Source organism: Amphiura filiformis, chromosome 10 (genome assembly GCF_039555335.1).
Source record: "Amphiura filiformis chromosome 10, Afil_fr2py, whole genome shotgun sequence".
Lineage (NCBI taxonomy): Eukaryota > Metazoa > Echinodermata > Ophiuroidea > Amphilepidida > Amphiuridae > Amphiura > Amphiura filiformis.
In genome coordinates this window covers 44,593,873-44,613,615 of record NC_092637.1, presented here as the reverse complement: position 1 = coordinate 44,613,615, position 19,743 = coordinate 44,593,873, and the positions used below count along the sequence as shown (strand labels likewise).

At 37.0% G+C, this 19,743-nt stretch overlaps 1 protein-coding gene across 1 annotated transcript in view; it reads right to left on the bottom strand.

Moving 5' to 3' along the window:
- Nucleotides 1–19,701, bottom strand: part of LOC140162917 (uncharacterized) — a 101,132-nt gene extending 81,431 nt beyond the window's left edge. Inside the window, exon 1 of the mRNA XM_072186228.1 lies at nt 19,583–19,701. Within this exon, the coding sequence (XP_072042329.1) occupies nt 19,583–19,693 (111 nt within the window). The 5' untranslated portion in view covers nt 19,694–19,701. The remainder of the gene's footprint in view (nt 1–19,582) is intronic.
- Nucleotides 19,702–19,743: the final 42 nt, after the last annotated feature.

Here is a 19,743-nt window from a genome sequence, read left to right as displayed (position 1 = left end):
GGGTGAGATATAGGGGGGAGTCTGTACTTCACATATATTGCATGCACGTTTCCCTCGCCTCTCCAATTTTGATATGGCACACATTTCCATTGTTTAGTGCGAGTGTGCCAACTATTTTTTCCTGGATTGTAGTGTTCGTTTGTATCTAACTTCAGGGGTAAATGTATTGTGTAAGACCACACAATTATAGTGACAATAAAGCATGATAACATACCCTGAAATAACCCCCTTTTATGTAATTTAACCTACATTCTATTACTATACGTGTTTGTGGCATAATTCTCAGGTAGTTCTCAGGCATTTCAAGTGCGCTCACATGAATATGCTCACTATTTTTGAGAAAAATTGCTCCCTTCTTTTCCGGTGATCGGCTATCTTCCCAGGGTCTTAACTAGCCACCCGTCTGGCCGTCATATTAGACGGCCAGTTTGCTCCTGCGACGGGCAAAAGTAATGCCTTTGACAGATGCTATATTATAAATTGTAAGCCTATGTTTTGAGAAGCTAATTGACCTTTTTAGTAGACCCAATTTGTAGAACAAGGCCTTATCAGCACATATTTGAACTCTTTGAACCCCCAATGGGCTATAGATGTCTGGTAAATGTTTTAAAGGTCAAATTAGGACAGGCAATTTTCTTCAAATGACGGGCAACCCTCAATTTCTAGCTAAGACCCTGTATCTTCCACATAGTTATATGAGATATGACACATGTGTAGTGCCAGGCTGCCAGCCCTTGCAATTCCTATGCCCGGCGCCCGCTCAACAATGTGTGGACAGCATAAAACACAGGGCTAGCCAGCGCACTTTAAGGGGGTTCTACACCCCTGGCCAATTTTGTGCCTATTTTTGCATTTTTCTCAACAATTATAGCACATTGGTGACAAGTAAGATATGTATATTATAGGGGCAAGGACTACAACTACTGCACTGAAAATTCAGCAACTCAAGGCAAGTAGTTATTGATTTATTGATCAAATATTGGTTTTCCCTCATTTTTGACTGTAACTCCACAACTGTTGTCTCTGTGCTGAAATAAAATTTCCATTGCAGTAGTTGTAGTCCTTGCCCCTATAATAATGCATATCTTACTTGTGACCAATGCACTTTTTAAAGTGCATTAACATTAAAATGTTTGAGAAAAATGCAAAAATAGGCACAAAATTGACCAGGGGTGTAGTACCCCCTTAAGCAGAATGTCGTTTGAAGCAGGAAATGATGCTGTTATACATAGGAGGCTACATCCAGAGCTCCGTAAAATTTAGCATACTATGAACATTTATTTCAATATGATGTCTTATAAAACATGGCGAACCTCATGAATAAATATACAGAAAAATGACACCGCCGCCAGCATCGGCTCAACGTCACTGACTCCAGATCGTACAAATGTATGTGACAATTTGCTGGTTCATCAATCAACAAGAGCAATCATAATTGGGTTCCAAGTTTCGAACCTACTAAGTGACTGTCCAGTCATAAATCGCCAAAATTTATGTGTGTACAATAGGCCTAGTGTTGGGCGACTCATCAGTCGACTAAAGTCGGAGTCGCGACTGTTAACATCAGTCGGCGACTCAACTTTGACTTGTCAAAGTCGACTTTTCTCCAGCTGTAAATATAAAATGCCTATTTAATGCCGTAAAAATCTGCACTGCCTTGAAAAATAACAAATAAAAATAGATAGAATCATCAAACTACAGTAAAACTTGTTGCATAAGCTTTAATTTAAAAACCATTATTTTTTATACAAGTTGGGTCATTGCTGGGTATATAGGTATTGTTTTCATTCACATTTCCAGCAATCCAACTTCCAAAATTATGATCTGCCAAAGTGGCCGACTCAGTTGAAGTCACAACTTTCAGGCTTCTGACTAGTCGACTCCAGAAAAGTGCATACGTCATGATGTCACCCAACGCTAGTGTACATAATTATCTGATTTATCTCATATTAAAGTTGAGATTTAATGTAAACAGTCTACGATAATAATGCGGCCCTGCATGCAGCACTGATTTAGCCCCCAGTAAAGGATCGTATGCATCAAAGGTGTCAAAAAGTAGGGTTGCGTACAATTAAGTACCGGGTATATACATGTAATGATGTGCCCTAATTAAAGTGTGATTGTGAATTACTCGAGAACTCTAGCTTTGAATTTGCACACAATATTACGCATTCGATGCTAGAGTACGTTGCAATCATTTTTCGGTCAGACAGCGTCGATATTTTTTGCAACAGATGTTATTTGTGTTAATGTTGAAGTTTGGATGAAAGTTATTTCGATGAGACAACTGTATCTTTTGAGTAAAATTTGCCTACATGTATTTTCAGAGAAGATGATAAAAGAGGAGGTCGCTCGCTGCTCACATCAAATAAATAATGTGTGCATCCGCCTATTGATGGAAACAATGATCTAATCCGATTGATCAACTAATACGATAAGTGGCTTTGCGAGTCACGACTGTCTAGCTATAAACGGCGCATGCCCGGATATCAATTTGTTACGTCAGTTGACCGCGAAATATAATTTCTGTATTGTTTGGCATGACTGGCTGCTAAGTTTGACCCGATATCCCTGTGAAAAAGACCCGCATTTTGGATCCAAATAGCACTTTTGGACACGTTTGGACACAAAACTGGAGTATATGGAGAAACTGACACGAGTTTGAATTACTGATTACACTAGTTTTAAGTTTCCGTAAACTGCATAAATATTCAAATGGTTATCATTTAAATTCCTTTTCCTTTGACCTTATATTAATTTTACTGGAAAATTAATTATGCTTGACTTTCCATAACTTAACAAAACTTTTGATTTTTTAATGGGAGTTATGATATATATAATGCCTTTTCATTCGCTTTATAAATCATGGTCACCCTGGTTAGTATTATTTTTTAAAGAAAAAAAAGCATGATTTGACTCTAAATTGGGAATTTAACGATGTACTTCCGTGTGTGGAATATTTTCTCCACTAAAGAGAACTACCAAATCAGTCGAGCGTGTGGCGGATGAACAGATTACCACAAAGGAAGTTTCAAGTGGTGTTTTAAGTACACCAAACAAAGAAAGGTGAATGGAGGTTAACTGTGGGTAATCGGATTATTTGTTCGAGCGATCTCCTCTTTTCTCATCTTCTCTGGTATTTTGAACAGTGGCGTAGCCAGGATTTTGGAACCGAGGGGGCACAACTTGTAAATGTACCGACGGAAATATTTTTTACCGATGGAAGTTGTGATTTAATTTTGTTGACCCAAAATTTTGTAGCATGGTTTGAAAAAGTGAAGAGCAAAAAAAAAAAAAAAAAAAAAAGGATAATAGGCGCTACTAACATAAAAACACATACTTTTTATGTGCAATTGTCAATTTTTCATCATTTTCGTATACAATTCTCATTTTTCTGTCCCCTGGATGGAAAATAGTCTATTGTTAACCCAATCTTTTTTTCAACAACGCCTTCCTTCCTACCGGCTGCCTTACATGAACCGGCGTCCATGACGAAGCGGGGGGGGAGGGGGGTTGTTACCGACCCCTGGCTGCCCCACTGGCTACGCCACTGATTTTGAACAGTCTACATTATGGTCTAAAATTTTGCTGAGTGCAATTTTAGCAACATTTTTGATTCGATCGCCCGTCATCAGGGTTATAGCTAACCCAAGTTGAGTGCCGGCTAATTTTACTATCCAATTAGATTTAGAGGGCTGGCTCGGGGCACAATCTTTTTAGCGAACACAAGGGATCGGGGAATAGGCTAGAGAGTATACCCCAAAATTTTGTTGTTGTTTTTTTTACTCTTTTTATGATGAATAAAACATTTGTGGGAAAAAATTTTTTTTTAAAAAATTTTAAATTTTTTTTTTTAGTGTCGGTTGGCTCCGGTCCGTGCCGGTTACCCCCGACCGGCGTGGCTATAACCCTGCCCATCATGACCGGCTGTGACAGGCTGTGTTTACTTCTGAACTTCCACTGTCTTACACGGCATATCATGCTTGATGCTTGGTGTCTTGACTCCTAGAAAGTTTCCACTTGTCCAAGGAGACGGACGAAATTGTGCTGTGCAGATGTGCGGGTGCGAAGAATAGAAGACTAGAAGTGCAAGTAAAAAACATCCTCATCTTAAAAGCTGATGATGGGTGGTGGTTGGCAGCATTGCTCTCACCGCTGGAAGGGCTGCTGCCTGGAATGCTGCAGCGAATACGACTAGATTTTGAATGCAATGGTCTCTAGCCTCAAATGTCAAGCTATTGCTGAGCAAATTTGTGGCTAGACTAAGACTCAAGCAAAATGTGTTTGTACATATCATTTTGTCATTGTTTATATGTCATTGCACTTCGGAGTAGGGGTGTAAATTAAGGGTTATTTGTCTAGCCGTTTAAACGGACCACGATCTGGTCGGTTAACCGTCTAAACGTTTGTAAAAAAAATATATAAAAAAACCTAAGTTAGTTATACATTGTAGACCCTAAATTTCTTGTTATGGAAGGTTTTTTAACATGCGCCCCACCCAAAAAAAAATTTTAATGAATTTTTTAATTTGTGTTTTAAATTGCATTTAGCGATTTGCAATCAATCATGATAATTAGCGTATTTTTGGTAGGAAACCAGTCGGCAACCCGAGATCTGAAATATACCGCGATGGTTTGCAAATGCGTGTATTCTGAGTATTCTAGATCGTATTGTGTTTTAAGCTGCCGGGAACCAGTGGAACCAAAAAAAATATGGCGGCGCGCGATCGGTGTGTTGTTCAGTGGTGAGAACCTAGCTAGCCTTGTCAGAGAGGAAATCCTGAATCAAAACTAGGTACCGTAGATGTTATTTTTAAGTGAAAAATAATTCTATTTGATTTCCAAGTTTGAGATAGTTTCGTTCAGAAATTGGTGCTCCGGATGGGCTACTGAGCATTGCTGAGTGCCTTCAAACTGCTACGGCGGATGACCGTACATGTAGACCCCCGGCCGCTATTGCGCCGCAGCCGCCGCTCACTACGCTAGCCTAGATCTCGGCACTAGAATTTTTTTTAACGTTTAAACGGTTGGTGATTTTCCTAAACGGATAGTGCATTTTACGGTCGGTTAAACGTGAAACGTAGACACCCTTAATACTTCGGAAGCCTCCGCAAGTGTGTGTTTTATATAGGCCTCCTATTAGAAAGGGTTTCTAACGCAAAACCAGTTTTGCGATAGAGAATATTTCGAACAAGAATAAGTAAAAACCTTCCCAGTTCCCACAGTTCGCCGTGTCGGACCATCACGATCTTCCGCTACAAGTTTCAGGGCTATTTCTTGTCCAACTTAGTGGAGAGTCGTGTTTTGTTAAAAATAATGTCAGTATGATAACAAACTATGTCTGTGCTGACGAAACTAAGTTGGACATGGATGACTAGTCATGGACATGATAGTACGGACACGAGCCCATCACATCTAAAAGTGGGTTTCCTTATTTCTAAATATTGGTAGCGCATTCATGAGATGCTAATTTGTGTTTTGTTGGGAACTTGTGACGAACACACATTTATCAATTCAATTCTCTCTCACTTCAAATGAAAATTGAAAATGATGGCCACTGGCACTGAGCCTCGCGTCACCGAAGTCATGAAAAGATTACAGCAAGATAATGTAAGATAGTAAAATGTAAACCTGTTAGCTAACCTGTATCTCGAGCTAATTTGTACACATCAGTCATCACAATTCACATGATCAGGGTCAGTGACCCTGCACTGACAGTGCATAAGTGCATTAGTTCGCAACGCAAACTTAAATTAAAAAAAACCCTTTAAAAGGGTTAAGCAGCGTCAAAGGAAATCTTTGAAATTTTGGAATCTGTGATGAATTTTTTTGTAAGGGGGGGTAGATGTTTTACTGTTGTATTTTATTCTTTGTGTTTATGTGTTAACTTCATGTTTGCTTTGGTGTTTAGGTGTCTTTTACACTTAGTGTGAATTGGACAGGCCTAAATAAACACTTTTCAGTGTTAAAAAGTGTTAGCGAGTGAGTGCTTAGTGAGTGATGAGTGAAATCAAATAATAATGACCCCCGTTTTTTTAGTGTAATTAAAACGTGATTTTGATTTAACTTTTAATCCAAAGACAAGGAATTAATTCATAATTTCCGATGGTAATTTTCATTAGCGGCGAGTGATTAGTGAGTGATGAGTGAGTGAATTCTTTATAATGAATCAAAAGTATGTAGGCCTATAATGTAGGCCTATCATCAGTTGCCGTAAGTTTGAGTAAGAGCCTTAAATGAAATAATAATATGACTCCCGTTTTTTTAAGTGTAATTACAATGTGATTCTAATTTAAACTTTTAATCCAAACACAAAGAATTAATTCATATACATCGGAAATTATGGTAGGCCTACTCCTAACTTTCATTAGCGAGTGAGTGCTTAGTGAGTGATGAGTGAGTGAGTGAGTTCGTTATATTTGAATCAAAAGTTTAAATCAAAATCATAATTTATATATTCCAATAGAGATGAACTTTCAGGAACGTATTTACAACGTGTCACAAATGATCATGAGTTAAATTTTGTATCATCAATCACGACAAGTTGTCAACTCATGAACTGAGCATGGTATATATTTTCAACCAAGTTCTTGCCTGATATCTCCATGAAACTACAGGACAATCATCAACTCATGAACTGAGCATGATATATTTCCAACGAAGTTCTCGCCTGATATCTACAGGACAACCATGATAACTGTGTTGTATTGAGGACGAGGTTCTAGAAATTATCAAGTTATAGGACTGAGATCGAGTGACAAAAATGTTAAAGACCATGCAAATCGAAATAACCAAGGAGTTCAGAATTTTTTTCGCAGACACCGTAGGGCATGCTATCATATGGTTATATAAAATACGACCCACCGTTTCAAACTAGGTTGAAACAATATCAAAGATTGAATGCATTTCTAATATTCACTAAGTCAAAATTATCGTGGATTGAAAGCATTATCGTTAATGTTTTGCATTGAATGCACTTCTAATTAAGTCAAAATTATCGGTAATGTTTTGGATTGAATGCATTTCTAATGTACACTAAGTCAAAGTTATCGTGGATTGAATCACATTGAATGCATTGTCCAATAAGTTAAAGTTATCGTCAATGTTTTGCCGCATTGAATTCTCAAATTTTATAACAACATTCACGTATTAAAAGCGTATAACATTTCGTGCAGAACTGACATTGGGTTTATCAATCGTGCAGCGAGTGGAGCGAGCACCGAGCGTAGCGTATCGTAGCGTAGCGTATCGTAGCGTATCGTAGCGTCGCGTAGCGTATCGGCTACCATGACTATCCTACAGTTGGAAAATCATCATACAGGTGGTCTCACCTTAGTTAACCTCTACTTACACTGTCAATACATACTACAAACCGGCCAACCCTTGCACAGACTGTTAAAAAGACAAACTATGCTTATTCTCTTTCTCAGTCATGTACTGCCATGCAAATCAAACTCATAACAAAATACAGCATGTGCATGCGCCTAACCTGTAATATTCTAGGCTCATTTGAGCTCGATTATCGTAATGTATTTTGAATGGTGTATCAACGAAAGTTGAGGAATATCACCTAATCGTATGCAAGCCATTTCAGTGAAATTAAATAGGGAAGCATCGCCTGCGGCATGTATGTACGTCATCCACCAGTGGAGCTCCTGCGCCCCTCCGCAGAACATCCGGTAGTGGATGTTCTGCGCTCGAGGGCGCAGAGAATCCACTGTCGGAGTTGCTGCGCCGGAAGTAAAATAATAGATTTTCGTATTATAATAACGGTGGATCATTGCTGCGCTCTGGCGCAGAACATCCACTGTCGGAGTTGATGCGCCCGGGCGCAGTCCCTTATATGTAACGGTGGATCATTGCTGCGCTCGGGCGCAGAACATCCACTGTCGGAGTAATGCGCTCGGAAGAAAAATAATATACTTTCTTATTATAATAACGGTGGATCATTTCTGCGCTTGGGCGCAGAACATCCACTGTCGGAGTTCATGCGCCCGGGCGCAGTCCCTTATATGTAACGGTGGATCATTGCTGCGCTCGGGCGCAGAACATCCACTGTCGGAGTAACTGCGCTCGGAAGTAAAATAATAGATTTTCGTATTATAATAACGGTGGATCATTTCTGCGCTTGGGCGCAGAACATCCACTGTCGGAGTTCATGCGCCCGGGCGCAGTCCCTTATATGTAACGGTGGATCATTGCTGCGCTCGGGCGCAGAACATCCACTGTTGGAGTAACAGAGCTCGGAAGCAATATAATACATTTTCTTATTATAATAACGGTGGATCATTTCTGCGCTCATCCACTGTCGGAGTTGAAGCGCCGGAAGTGAATTATTTTCTTATTTTATTAATAAAATGCAATATGCATGCGTATAATAACTAATATTTTCTTATTATATAAAAATAATATGCATGCTTATAATAACTAAACTCCGAGAAGTATATTTTCTTATTATAATAACGGTGGATCATTTCTGCGCTCGAAGTAAAATTTCTTATTAATAAATATACATGCGTATAATAACTAGTATTAGGCCTATTATAATAACTATAACTCCAAATTGACAGCAAAATAATGCATTTTCTTATTGAAATTACGGCGGATCATTGCTGCGCTGGGCTCGGCGCAGAACATCCACTGTCGGAGTTGATGCGTCCGGGCGCAGTCCCTTATATGTAACGGTGGATCATTTCTGCGCTCGGGCGCAGAAGATCCACTATTGGAGTAACTGCACTCGAAAGTAAAAAAAAAAAAGAGTCTAGAGTCTAATATAATATAATATGTTTTTTTTCTCATTTTACGTTTATTTTTGTTTTCTTTCATCTACATTCTTTTCTTCTTTTGTCTTTTTTTTCTTTCCTTTTTTATTATTTTATTAATAAAATACAATATGCATGCGTATAATAAGTAATATTTTCTTATTATATATTTTATTAATAAAATGCAATATGCATGCGTATAATAACTAATATTTTCTTATTATATAAAAATAATATGCATGCTTATAATAACTAAACTCCGAGAAGTATATTTTCTTATTATAATAACGGTGGATCATTTCTATGCGCTCAAAACAGAACATCCACTGTTGGAGTAACTATTTCGGAAGTAAAATTTCTTATTAATAAATATACATGCGTATAATAACTAGTATTAGGCCTATTATAATAACTATAACTCCAAATTGACAGCAAAATAATGCATTTTCTTATTGAAATTACGGCGGATCATTGCTGCGCTCGGGCGCAGAACATCCACTGTCGGAGTTGATGCGTCCGGGCGCAGTCCCTTATATGTAACGGTGGATCATTTCTGCGCTCGGGCGCAGAAGATCCACTATTGGAGTAACTGCGCTCGGAAGTAAAAAAAAAAAAAGAGTCTAGAGTCTAATATAATATAATATGTTTTTTTTCTCATTTTACGTTTATTTTTTGTTTTCTTTCATCTACATTCTTTTCTTCTTTTGTCTTTTTTTTCTTTCCTTTTTTATTATTTTATTAATAAAATACAATATGCATGCGTATAATAAGTAATATTTTCTTATTATATTAATAAAAATAATCAAAATAATAGATTTTCGTATTATAATAACGGTGGATCATTGCTGCGCTCGGGCGCGAGAACATCCACTGTTGGAGTAACTCTTTATCGGAAGCAATATAATACATTTTCTTATTATAATACTGGTGGATCATTTCTGCGCTCGGGGTGGTGGGGGCATAGAACATCCACTGTTGGAGTAACTAAACGCTCGGAAGTAAAATAATAGATTTTCTTATTAGGCCTATTATTTCTTATTAATAAATATACATGCGTATAATAACTAGTATTAGGCCTACTATAATAACTATAACTCCAAATTGACAGCAAAATAATGCATTTTCTTATTGAAATTACGGCGGATCATTGCTGCGCTCGGGCGCAGAAAATCCACTGTCGGAGCTTCTGCGCTCGGGAGTCAAATAAATAATTTTCTTCTTTTATTAATAAAATACAATATGCATGCGTATAATAACTAATATTTTCTTATTATATTAATAAAAAATAATCAAAATAATAGATTTTCTTATTATAATAACGGTGGATCATTGCTGCGCCGGGCGCAGAACATCCACTGTCGGAGTTGATGCGCCCGGGCGCAATCCCTTATATGTAACGGTGGATCATTTCTGCGCTCGGGCGCAGAAGATCCACTGTTGGAGTAACTAAGAACAAAAAAAAAAAAAAAAAGAGTCTAGAGTCTAATATAATATAATATGTTTTTCTCATTTTACGTTTATTTTTTGTTTTCTTTCATCTACATTCTTTTCTTCTTTTGTCTTTTTTTTTCTTTCCTTTTTTTTCCGTTCACGTTTCCTTGTCGGTACTTTTCATGTAACCGCAATTGCTCTCTCAGATAATTCCTATTCAAATATAATTCTGATTGACACATGACCACTTGCAATTGACCTTTGTTAGTCAACAGATAAGTAGGTGGATTCCCAAACAAGCGGAGGGGGTCCAAAAATTAGCATAAGCGAAGATCAATGTCAATTTTAAATCCACGGCAGAGGATAATTATGGGCCGTCATTTTGTGGTTAGAGATTAAAGGAACCGATAAACGTGGTTTCATGTCGCTGGCAGCTAGGCTACACCAAGGACTACGATATATCAGGATATATAGACGAATAAGGAAATCACAAACGCTATTTTCTTATTATGTTAATAAAATATAATATGCATGCGTATAATAACTTAATTCCGAGAAGTTTATTGCTATTAGTAAATTTATTTTATTTATTCATTGGAACATACACTTTTGTATCAGTGGCACACGCCTAACCAGCTGGCGCGTTCAAAAACAACAAATATACATTATATATAAACAAGAAACAAAATTATAACACAATTGAATATAGTCCTACATACAAAATTATGGCCTTAGTACAAAAATTAAGGGGTACTACACCCCTCGATAAATTTGTGTCTATTTTTGCATTTTTCTCACAAACTAATAACACACTGGTAACAAAATTAATGTATATTATAGGGCAAGGAATCCAATTACTACACGCTTGTCTTGAGTCATTGAAATTTCAGTGTAATAATTGGATTCCTTGCCCCAATAATATACATAACTTTTTTTACCAGTGTGTTATTATTTTTGAAAAAAAATGCAAAAATAGTCAAAATTTACCACAGGTGTAGTACCCCTTAAAGGAAAAAAGAAATTGCCTGTCTCTGAACCCAAGTTGACTTGAAATGGGTCCTTATCAGGAAGAAACTGCTGGATCATTTCTGCGCTGGGCAGAACATCCACTGTCGGAGTTGATGCGCCCGGGCGCAGTCCCTTATATGTAACGGTGGATCATTACTGCGCCGGGCGAGAAAATCCACTGTCGGAGCTTCTAAGCCGGAAGTCAAATAAATTGTTTTCTTATTTTATTAATAATTTATAATGATGCGGCTGCCACCCAGATCTACGCTCTTTAATACGATCGCTCTTATTATAATAACGATGGATCATTGCTGCGCTCGGGCGCAGAACATCCACTGTTGTTGTTTTTTTGAGTAAGTGCGCTCGGAAGAAAAAAAAAAAAAAAAGTCTAGAGTCCAATATAATATAATATGTTTTTTTGTTTTGTTTTGGGATTTTTTTCTCATTTTACATTTATTTTCTGTTTTCTTTCATCTTCATTCTTTTCTTCTTTTGTCTTTTTTTTCCTTTCATGTTTCCTTGTCGGTACTTTTCATGTAACCGCAAATGCTTTCTCAGATAATTCCTATTCAAATATAATTCTGATTGACACATGACCACTTGAAATACGGCCTTTGTTAGTCAACAGATAAGTAGGTGGATTCCCAAACAAGCGGAGGGGGTCCAAAAATTAGCATAAGCGAAGATCAATGTCAATTTTAAATCCACGGCAGAGGATAATTATGCGCCGTCCTTTTGTGGTTAGAGATTAAAGGAACCGATAAACGTGGTTTCATGTCGCGGCATCTAGGCTACACCAAGGCCTACGATATATAGAGCGAATAAGGAAATCATAAACGCTTATTTTCTTATTATGTTAATAAAATATAATATGCATGCGTATAATAACTAAACTCCGAGAAGATTATTGCTATTAGTATAACCGAATTGACAGCAAAATAATAGATTTTCTTATTATAATAACGGTGGATCATTGCTGCGCTCGGCGCAGAACATCCACTGTCGGAGTTGATAATAATAATAATAATAATAGTAATAATAATAATAATAATAAGACATTTATTAAAAGCGCACTAATACACACAAAGCGGCCTAATACAGCATTTATAAAAATTACAATATTTATAAAAATTACAATACTTATCAATATACAAAATATGAGTTGATGCGCTCGGAAGCAAAATAATAGATTTTCTTATTATAATAACGGTGGATCATTGCTGCGCTCGGGGGGCGCAGAACATCCACTGTTGGAGTAACTGCGCCGGAAGTAAAAAAAAAAGTCTAGAGTCTAATATAATATAATATGGTTTTTTTCTCATTTTACATTTATTTTCTGTTTTCTTTCATCTTCATTCTTTTCTTCTTTTGTCTTTTTTTCTTTCCCTTTTTTTCCGTTCACGTTTCCTTGTCGGTACTTTTCATGTAACCGCAGTTGCTCTCTCAGATAATTCCTATTCAAATATAATTCTGATTGACACATGACCACTTGCAATTCGCCTTTGTTAGTCAACAGATAAGTTGGTGGATTCCCAAACAATCTAAGGGGTCCAACAACTAGCATATCCGAAGATCAATGCCAAATTTAAATCCACGGCACACAAAACATTCAGAACAATACAGAACAATATCAATGAGGATAATTATGCTTGCGTCATTTTGTGGTTATAGATTAAAGGAACCGATAAACGTGGTTTCATGTCGCGGTATCTAGGCTACACCAAGGCCTACGATATATAGGCCTACACGAATAAGGAAATCACAAACGCAAACTCGGAATCAACTTAAATTTTGGGAATAACCTACTTTCGTGGATATCTATTGAAAAATTTCATAAAAGAGGATGCTAGGATCACGAAATCCTCCTTTAATTGTTTTTGTGACATAATTGTGCATTCTACATTTAATTGTGTTTTATTCCTTTTTTGTATATAATTATGTATGTTGTTGTTTTGAACGCATCGCTGGTTAAATAAATAAATAATAAAATAAATAAATAAATAAATATTTAATTAATTAATTAATTAATTAAATGAATAAATAAATAAATAAATGTTTACATGACGTTTGTCCGCTTGTTTATTTTGCCATTTAGTTTAAATAACATGGATACGGCCAGAATAAGACTTCCGTATTGCAATAAACTTAGAACCTGGCGATATGCAATTCAAACAATTTATCGGCGTTATTAGCGTTTACTAATACGGTATATTAATATTTGTTCCTATAAAAAAATGATACAAATGAAATGTTATACACGGTATCACTATCAATTTTCATATAAGTAATTTAAAGGAATGTGGCCCGATATATTTGGAAAATGTTTTTGGTGATAGGCCTATATGTGGAAATACATTGATTTTGAACGCATAATTTCAATAAAGAGTAAAATAGGATCTCTCGTTTGATCATGTTGATATCAAAATCTCATCAAGTTTGAGGTGAGTTGGGGGTATGACATATTGATCGGGTTACACACCTTAAACACAAAACACCAATGTCATTCAACATAATAACAATATTAATAAAAATGTATAGGTTACATGTACAAAAAAAAAAAATGAACCAATCAAAACATATTTTTTTAATTCTTATTTGTATCTTTTATCATTGTTTCCTCATTCTTCATTCATTCTTTTCCTTCATCTGTCGAATAAGTATCTAAATTTTTTTCTAGTACCGTAATAGTGTGTACTCAATGCTGTCTTTATTGCTTTATTGTTTTTGTTTGTGGTTTTTGGGGTTTTTTTTCATATATTTTATGTTTTCTTTCTTCTTCATTCTTTTTTTCTCTTTTCTTTTTTTTGTTTTTTGTTTTTTTTTGTTTTTTTGTTCACGTTTCCTTGTCGGTACTTTTCATGTAAACCGCAAATGCTATCTCAGATAATTCCTATTCCAATATAATTCTGATTGACACATGACCTTGCAATTAGCATAACCGAAGATCAATGTCAATTTTAAATCCACGGCACACAAAACATTCAGAACAATATCAATGGAGATAATTATGCGCCGTCATTTTGTGGTTAGAGATTAAAGGAACCGCTAAACGTGGTTTCATGTCGCCGCTACCTAGGCTACACCAAGGCTACACTTTCTTCTTCCAAAAGATAACCATGCAATTATTATGAAAGTTCCCAATACATTTGGACGCGAAAAACATTGGGAATTTGCAAAGAAACAACATCATAAAGTTCACCTCTATCACTCGAAATACTTTCGCACTTTTTGGATTTGGAAGGAGAGTGCGGCCCAGTAGGCCTAGTGCTCGGTGGTGCGGCCTTAGATTTAGTATCATACGCAGCCAGTTTGGTTACGCTCCCTCTACACGTGGAGGGAGCGTAACCAAACTGGCTTTGTAGGAGACTACGATTTGCGACTGCGTTCCGACATATTAATTATTATCATAATCTGAAAATTATATTCATAACAGACAATCATCCCGTTTTACTACAAATAGGGCGAATTTGTCAGTTTGCTCATATATTTAAGTTGGAACATGTGTAAATATTACAAATATGCCACAAAAAAAAATCGGTTTTGAAAAAAAAATGAAGGTATATTCTGAAAAAAGATCGTACATTAAAGGCTTTAAGGGTATGCCGAATTCAACAATTTTGTCTGTCAAGCTATATTGGAACCCGGTGACCCTAAACAAATAAAAACCAACACCCTAACCCCCTACATGATCATACAGTGGGTAAAAAATTAGATTGCTTTAAATTAAATTGTCTTATTATAGTTTTGTATACCATTGTTTTGATTGAAATGATTTGTAAATCACTATGTAACATTCTTCTCCTCGTGTATACGTCAAGATCATGCTTGCTTCTGCCATGTTGCGCATTTGCGGCTTTTTGCATTTATTTTGTTCTTTTGGTATAGGCCTAAAACTTAAGTATGATGGGCGTTTGATGAGGTTTCATGCAGCTAACATGCATTTCTTGTGTAATTTAATTATTTCAAATGCCATCAATGCAATAATAGAATTAGAACATTCTGGCGGCTCTGATTTTGATCACTGCCCAAGTTATCCCCTTAATTCTGTAGGAACCTGTTCCGAACCTCTAAGTCATACTTATGATACTGGCAACTTAAATAAAAGTTCTTTCTATGTTTATACAATTATGACCATTTTTATAAAATGATATTTATTTTATGTGTCAATTATTTTCATTACCCGGTAGACTATATCATTCATTATCTAATGCTAAGGCCTAAAAAAATTGTTTGATTGGCGTAACATTAGGGTAGGTAGGTCGGGATTTTTTTTATTTGATTTTTTACTTTTTAAATTAATTAATTTCTATTTATTTTTTTTAATTTCATAATTTTTTTTGTGCAAAAAAAATAAAACAAAGTTAGGGTCGGGCCTAGTTTTAGGGTAGGTCGGGTTACGCCAATCAAATAATTTTTTTAGGCCTAATGAACATGTAGGCATATTATATACATAATTAAAACAAAAGGCAATTACTTTCAGACCAAAAGTTTTAGTTGGTACATAAACCGCCTGGTCGTACAGGCTCGTACCGGTGACTATCAGGAACCAACCAATCAGCGCTCAGATACACGTAGGCCTATGCGGTCATTGGGTGACAATTATATTAGGAATAAACATGACAAAAAACCTCGAATACACACCAATATATTTGGAACAAGAAAAGCAATATATAATTATTGTAATGATAATGTCAATACATTCGGAGTTATAGTTATTATACGCATGCCTATATATTATTTTGTTTTGTTATAATCTGAGCTTCCAAACGCAGCAACTCCGACAGTGGATGTTCTGCGCCCGAGCGCAGCAATGATCCACCGTTACAACTGCGCCCAGCAGGCGCAGCAACTCCGGCAGTTGATTAGGCTGCGCTCGAGCGCAAAAATGATCCACTGATATTATAATATTAAGAAAATATGTGATTTTATTTCCGAGCGCAGTTATTTCCAAAAAAAACAACAACAAAATGGCCGACCCTACTTGAAAGGTCCGTCCGCCCAGAGAACAGGGTTTCTTTTTTCGCCTTATCGGTTCCTTTTATCTATTAACCACAAAATGACACCTACTTATCTGGTGACTAACAAAGGCCGAATTGCAAGTGAACATGTGTCAATCAGAATTATATTTGAATAGGAATTATTTGCGGTTACATGAGAAGTACCGACAAGGAAACGTGAACGAAAAAAAAGATGAAGAAAAAAATGAAGAAAAAGAAAACAGTAAAGAAATGAAACTTGTAAGACCAATAGACCTAATAGTGATAAACTTCTCCGTGGCGCTAATATAATAAGTTTTATTATAATCTGAGCTTATGCAGCGCATTATATAGACCTAATAGCAAATATCAATAAACTTCTCGGAGTTATAGTTATTATTATACGCATGCATAGGCCTAATAGTAATAAACTTCTCCGTAGAGCTATTACAATAAAAAATATATTATTAATATAATAAGAAAATAATTTATTTAGCTTCCGAGCATCAACTCCGACAGTGGATTCTTTGCGCTCGAACGCATCAATGATCCACCGTTATTTTAATAAGAAAATCCATTATTTTGCTTTCGAAATAAGCAGACCTAATAGTAAATATCAATAAACTTCTCGGAGTTATAGTTATTTATTATACGCATGCATAGGCCTAATAGAAATAATAAGAAAATGTATTATTTTGCTTCCAGCGCATCAACTCCGACAGTGGATGTTCTGCGCCCCCCCAGCGCAGAAATGATCCACCGTTATTTCAATAAGAAAATCCATTATTTTGCTTCCGGCGCAGTTACTCCAACAGTGGATGTTCTGCGCCCGAGCGCAACAATGATCCACCGTTATTATAATAAGAAAATCTATTATTTTGCTGTCAATTCGGTTATACTATAGCAATAAACTTCTCGGAGTTACGCATGCATAATTATATTTTATTAATAAAATAAGAAAATAATTTATTTGAATTTCGAGCGCAGAAGCTCCGACAGTGGATTTTCTGCGCCCGAGCGCAGCAATGATCCGCCGTAATTTCAATAAGAAAATGTATTATTTTGCTTTCAATTTGGAGTTATAATAGGCCTAATACTAGTTATTATACGCATGTATATTAATTAATATAGGCCTAATAAGAAAATGTATTATTTTGCTTCCGAGCGCATCAACTCCGACAGTGGATGTTCTGCGCCCCGAGCGCAGAAATGATCCACCGTTATTTCAATAAGAAAATCCATTATTTTGCTTCCGAAAGCAGTTACTCCAACAGTGGATGTTCTGCGCTCGAGCGCAACAATGATCCACCGTTACATATAAGGGACTGCGCCGGGCGCATCAACTCCGACAGTGGATGTTCTGCGCCTGAGCGCAGCAATGATCCACCGTTATTATAATAAGAAAATCTATTATTTTGATTATTTTTATTAATATAATAAGAAAATATTAGTTATTATACGCATGCATATTGTATTTTATTAATAAAAGAAGAAAATTATTTATTTGACTTCCGGGCGCAGAAGCTCCGACAGTGGATTTTCTGCGCCCGAGCGCAGCAATGATCCGCCGTAATTTTAATAAGAAAATGTATTATTTTGCTTTCAATTTGGAGTTATAATAGGCCTAATACTAGTTATTATACGCATGTATATTTATTAATATAGGCCTAATAAGAAAATGTATTATTTTGCTTCCGAGCGCATCAACTCCGACAGTGGATGTTCTGCGCCCCGACGCCAGAAATGATCCACCGTTATTATAATACTGAAAATGTATTATTTTACTTCGAGCGCAGCAACTCCAACAGTGGATGTTCTGCGCACGAGCGCAGCAATGATCTACCGTTACATATAAGGGACTGCGCCCGGGCGCATCAACTCCGACAGTGGATGTTCTGCGCCCGAGCGCAGCAATGATCCACCGTTATTATAACTAGCGGGATACCCGCGCTTCGCGCGGGTCCCCGCTAGATGGGAGCGTTCACCATAACAGGAATAATTTATACTGAACAGGTAGAATCATTGAAAAGGTACATTTTATTTTTCTAAATCTGTTCTTTCTTACATTTCCTTTAACTTCTTTTGTTTATTTGCTGCTTGTGATTTCCGCTTCCATGTTTTTTTATTTATCTCTGGTTCTCATTATTTTAGCTTCTTTTTCTTACATTTCCTGATTAGTTTCTTTCCTTCTTTGTTTCGTTCCCGTTTCATTTAGTTACTTTAACCCGTTGGCCTATTATTCGTACTTTTTTGTCCTCATTTTAATTTTATTTTTCTTTATAGTACCGCTTCATGTTGTTTATACAACAAACATCTTTTTCCCGTATTTATTACGCCTCTCATATAGCGTGTCTCGCGGACGTGTTCACCCGTTATCATAATCCCGTGACCCGTCCATGTACCTTTTTGTCCTTTATTTTCCTTCTTTCCGTATTATCATGTCCACTGGTCTCTGGCTCGCAGTCGCGGGTTCTGCGCCGCTTCTGGCCCATTGGCGTAGTGCGGCGTTACGCATTACGCCAGGCGCCGACGCCGCTGCCGCCAGCTGCAGTGCCGCGTGGGCCGACAACCGATTTTCATAACAAAAAACCGCTTTTAACCATATTTTCAATGTTTTTGCAGCCAATTCTTGACCGCTTTCAACCAAATAAAGTTTAAACATCGCCCCGATATTCATCGATCTCCGTATGAATTTGGCGACATTTGGATCGAAACTGACGGAGCCTTTATAGCATACATAGATAGATACATAGATACATAGATACATACAACATTTCCCTATTTATAGTAAGATACGAAAATGTATTATTTTACTTCCGAGCGCAGCAACTCCGACAGTGGATGTTCTGCGCCCGAGCGCAGCAATGATCCACCGTTACATATAAGGGACTGCGCCCGGCGCAGTAACTCCGACAGTGGATGTTCTGCGCCCGAGCGCAGAAATGATCCACCGTTATTATAATACGAAAATCTATTATTTTACTTCCGAGCGCAGCAACTCCGACAGTGGATTCTCTGCGCCCCCGAGCGCAGAACATCCACTACCGGAAGTTCTGCGGAGGGGCGCAGGAGCTCCACTGGTGGATGACGTACATAACTCCCTGCGGGCGCTGCTTCAAAAACCTGGCAAACAGAGACAGATCATTTATCGGTATGACATTTTGATTTTCGTTATTGGTGCAGCTGCCTTATCTACGGGGAAATTCATCTGCATCATACATATACGGTAAGGGTTCCCTGTACTAAGTCTAAGTACAAAGTACATGTACACTGATGTAAGTGCATCTGACAATGTCTGATCATGGTTTCCATCTGATGTACGTGTACATCATCCATGTAAGCTTAAATATTTTAGCTCGCATATACAGACATAACCGAGTCAAACTCGACAAAATAACAGTCCTACCTCACTACAGAGTGTATGCCAATCTTTTTTGCTTTGTACTTGTAGTGAATCGGGCCCCAGGGCCTTCCCATATTGAGATGTTGATGTTTGTTTTCTTCCCCTTGCTGACATCTTTTCTCAATTCTCACATCTGTTTGCGTGCTCCTGACCTCTGACACAAG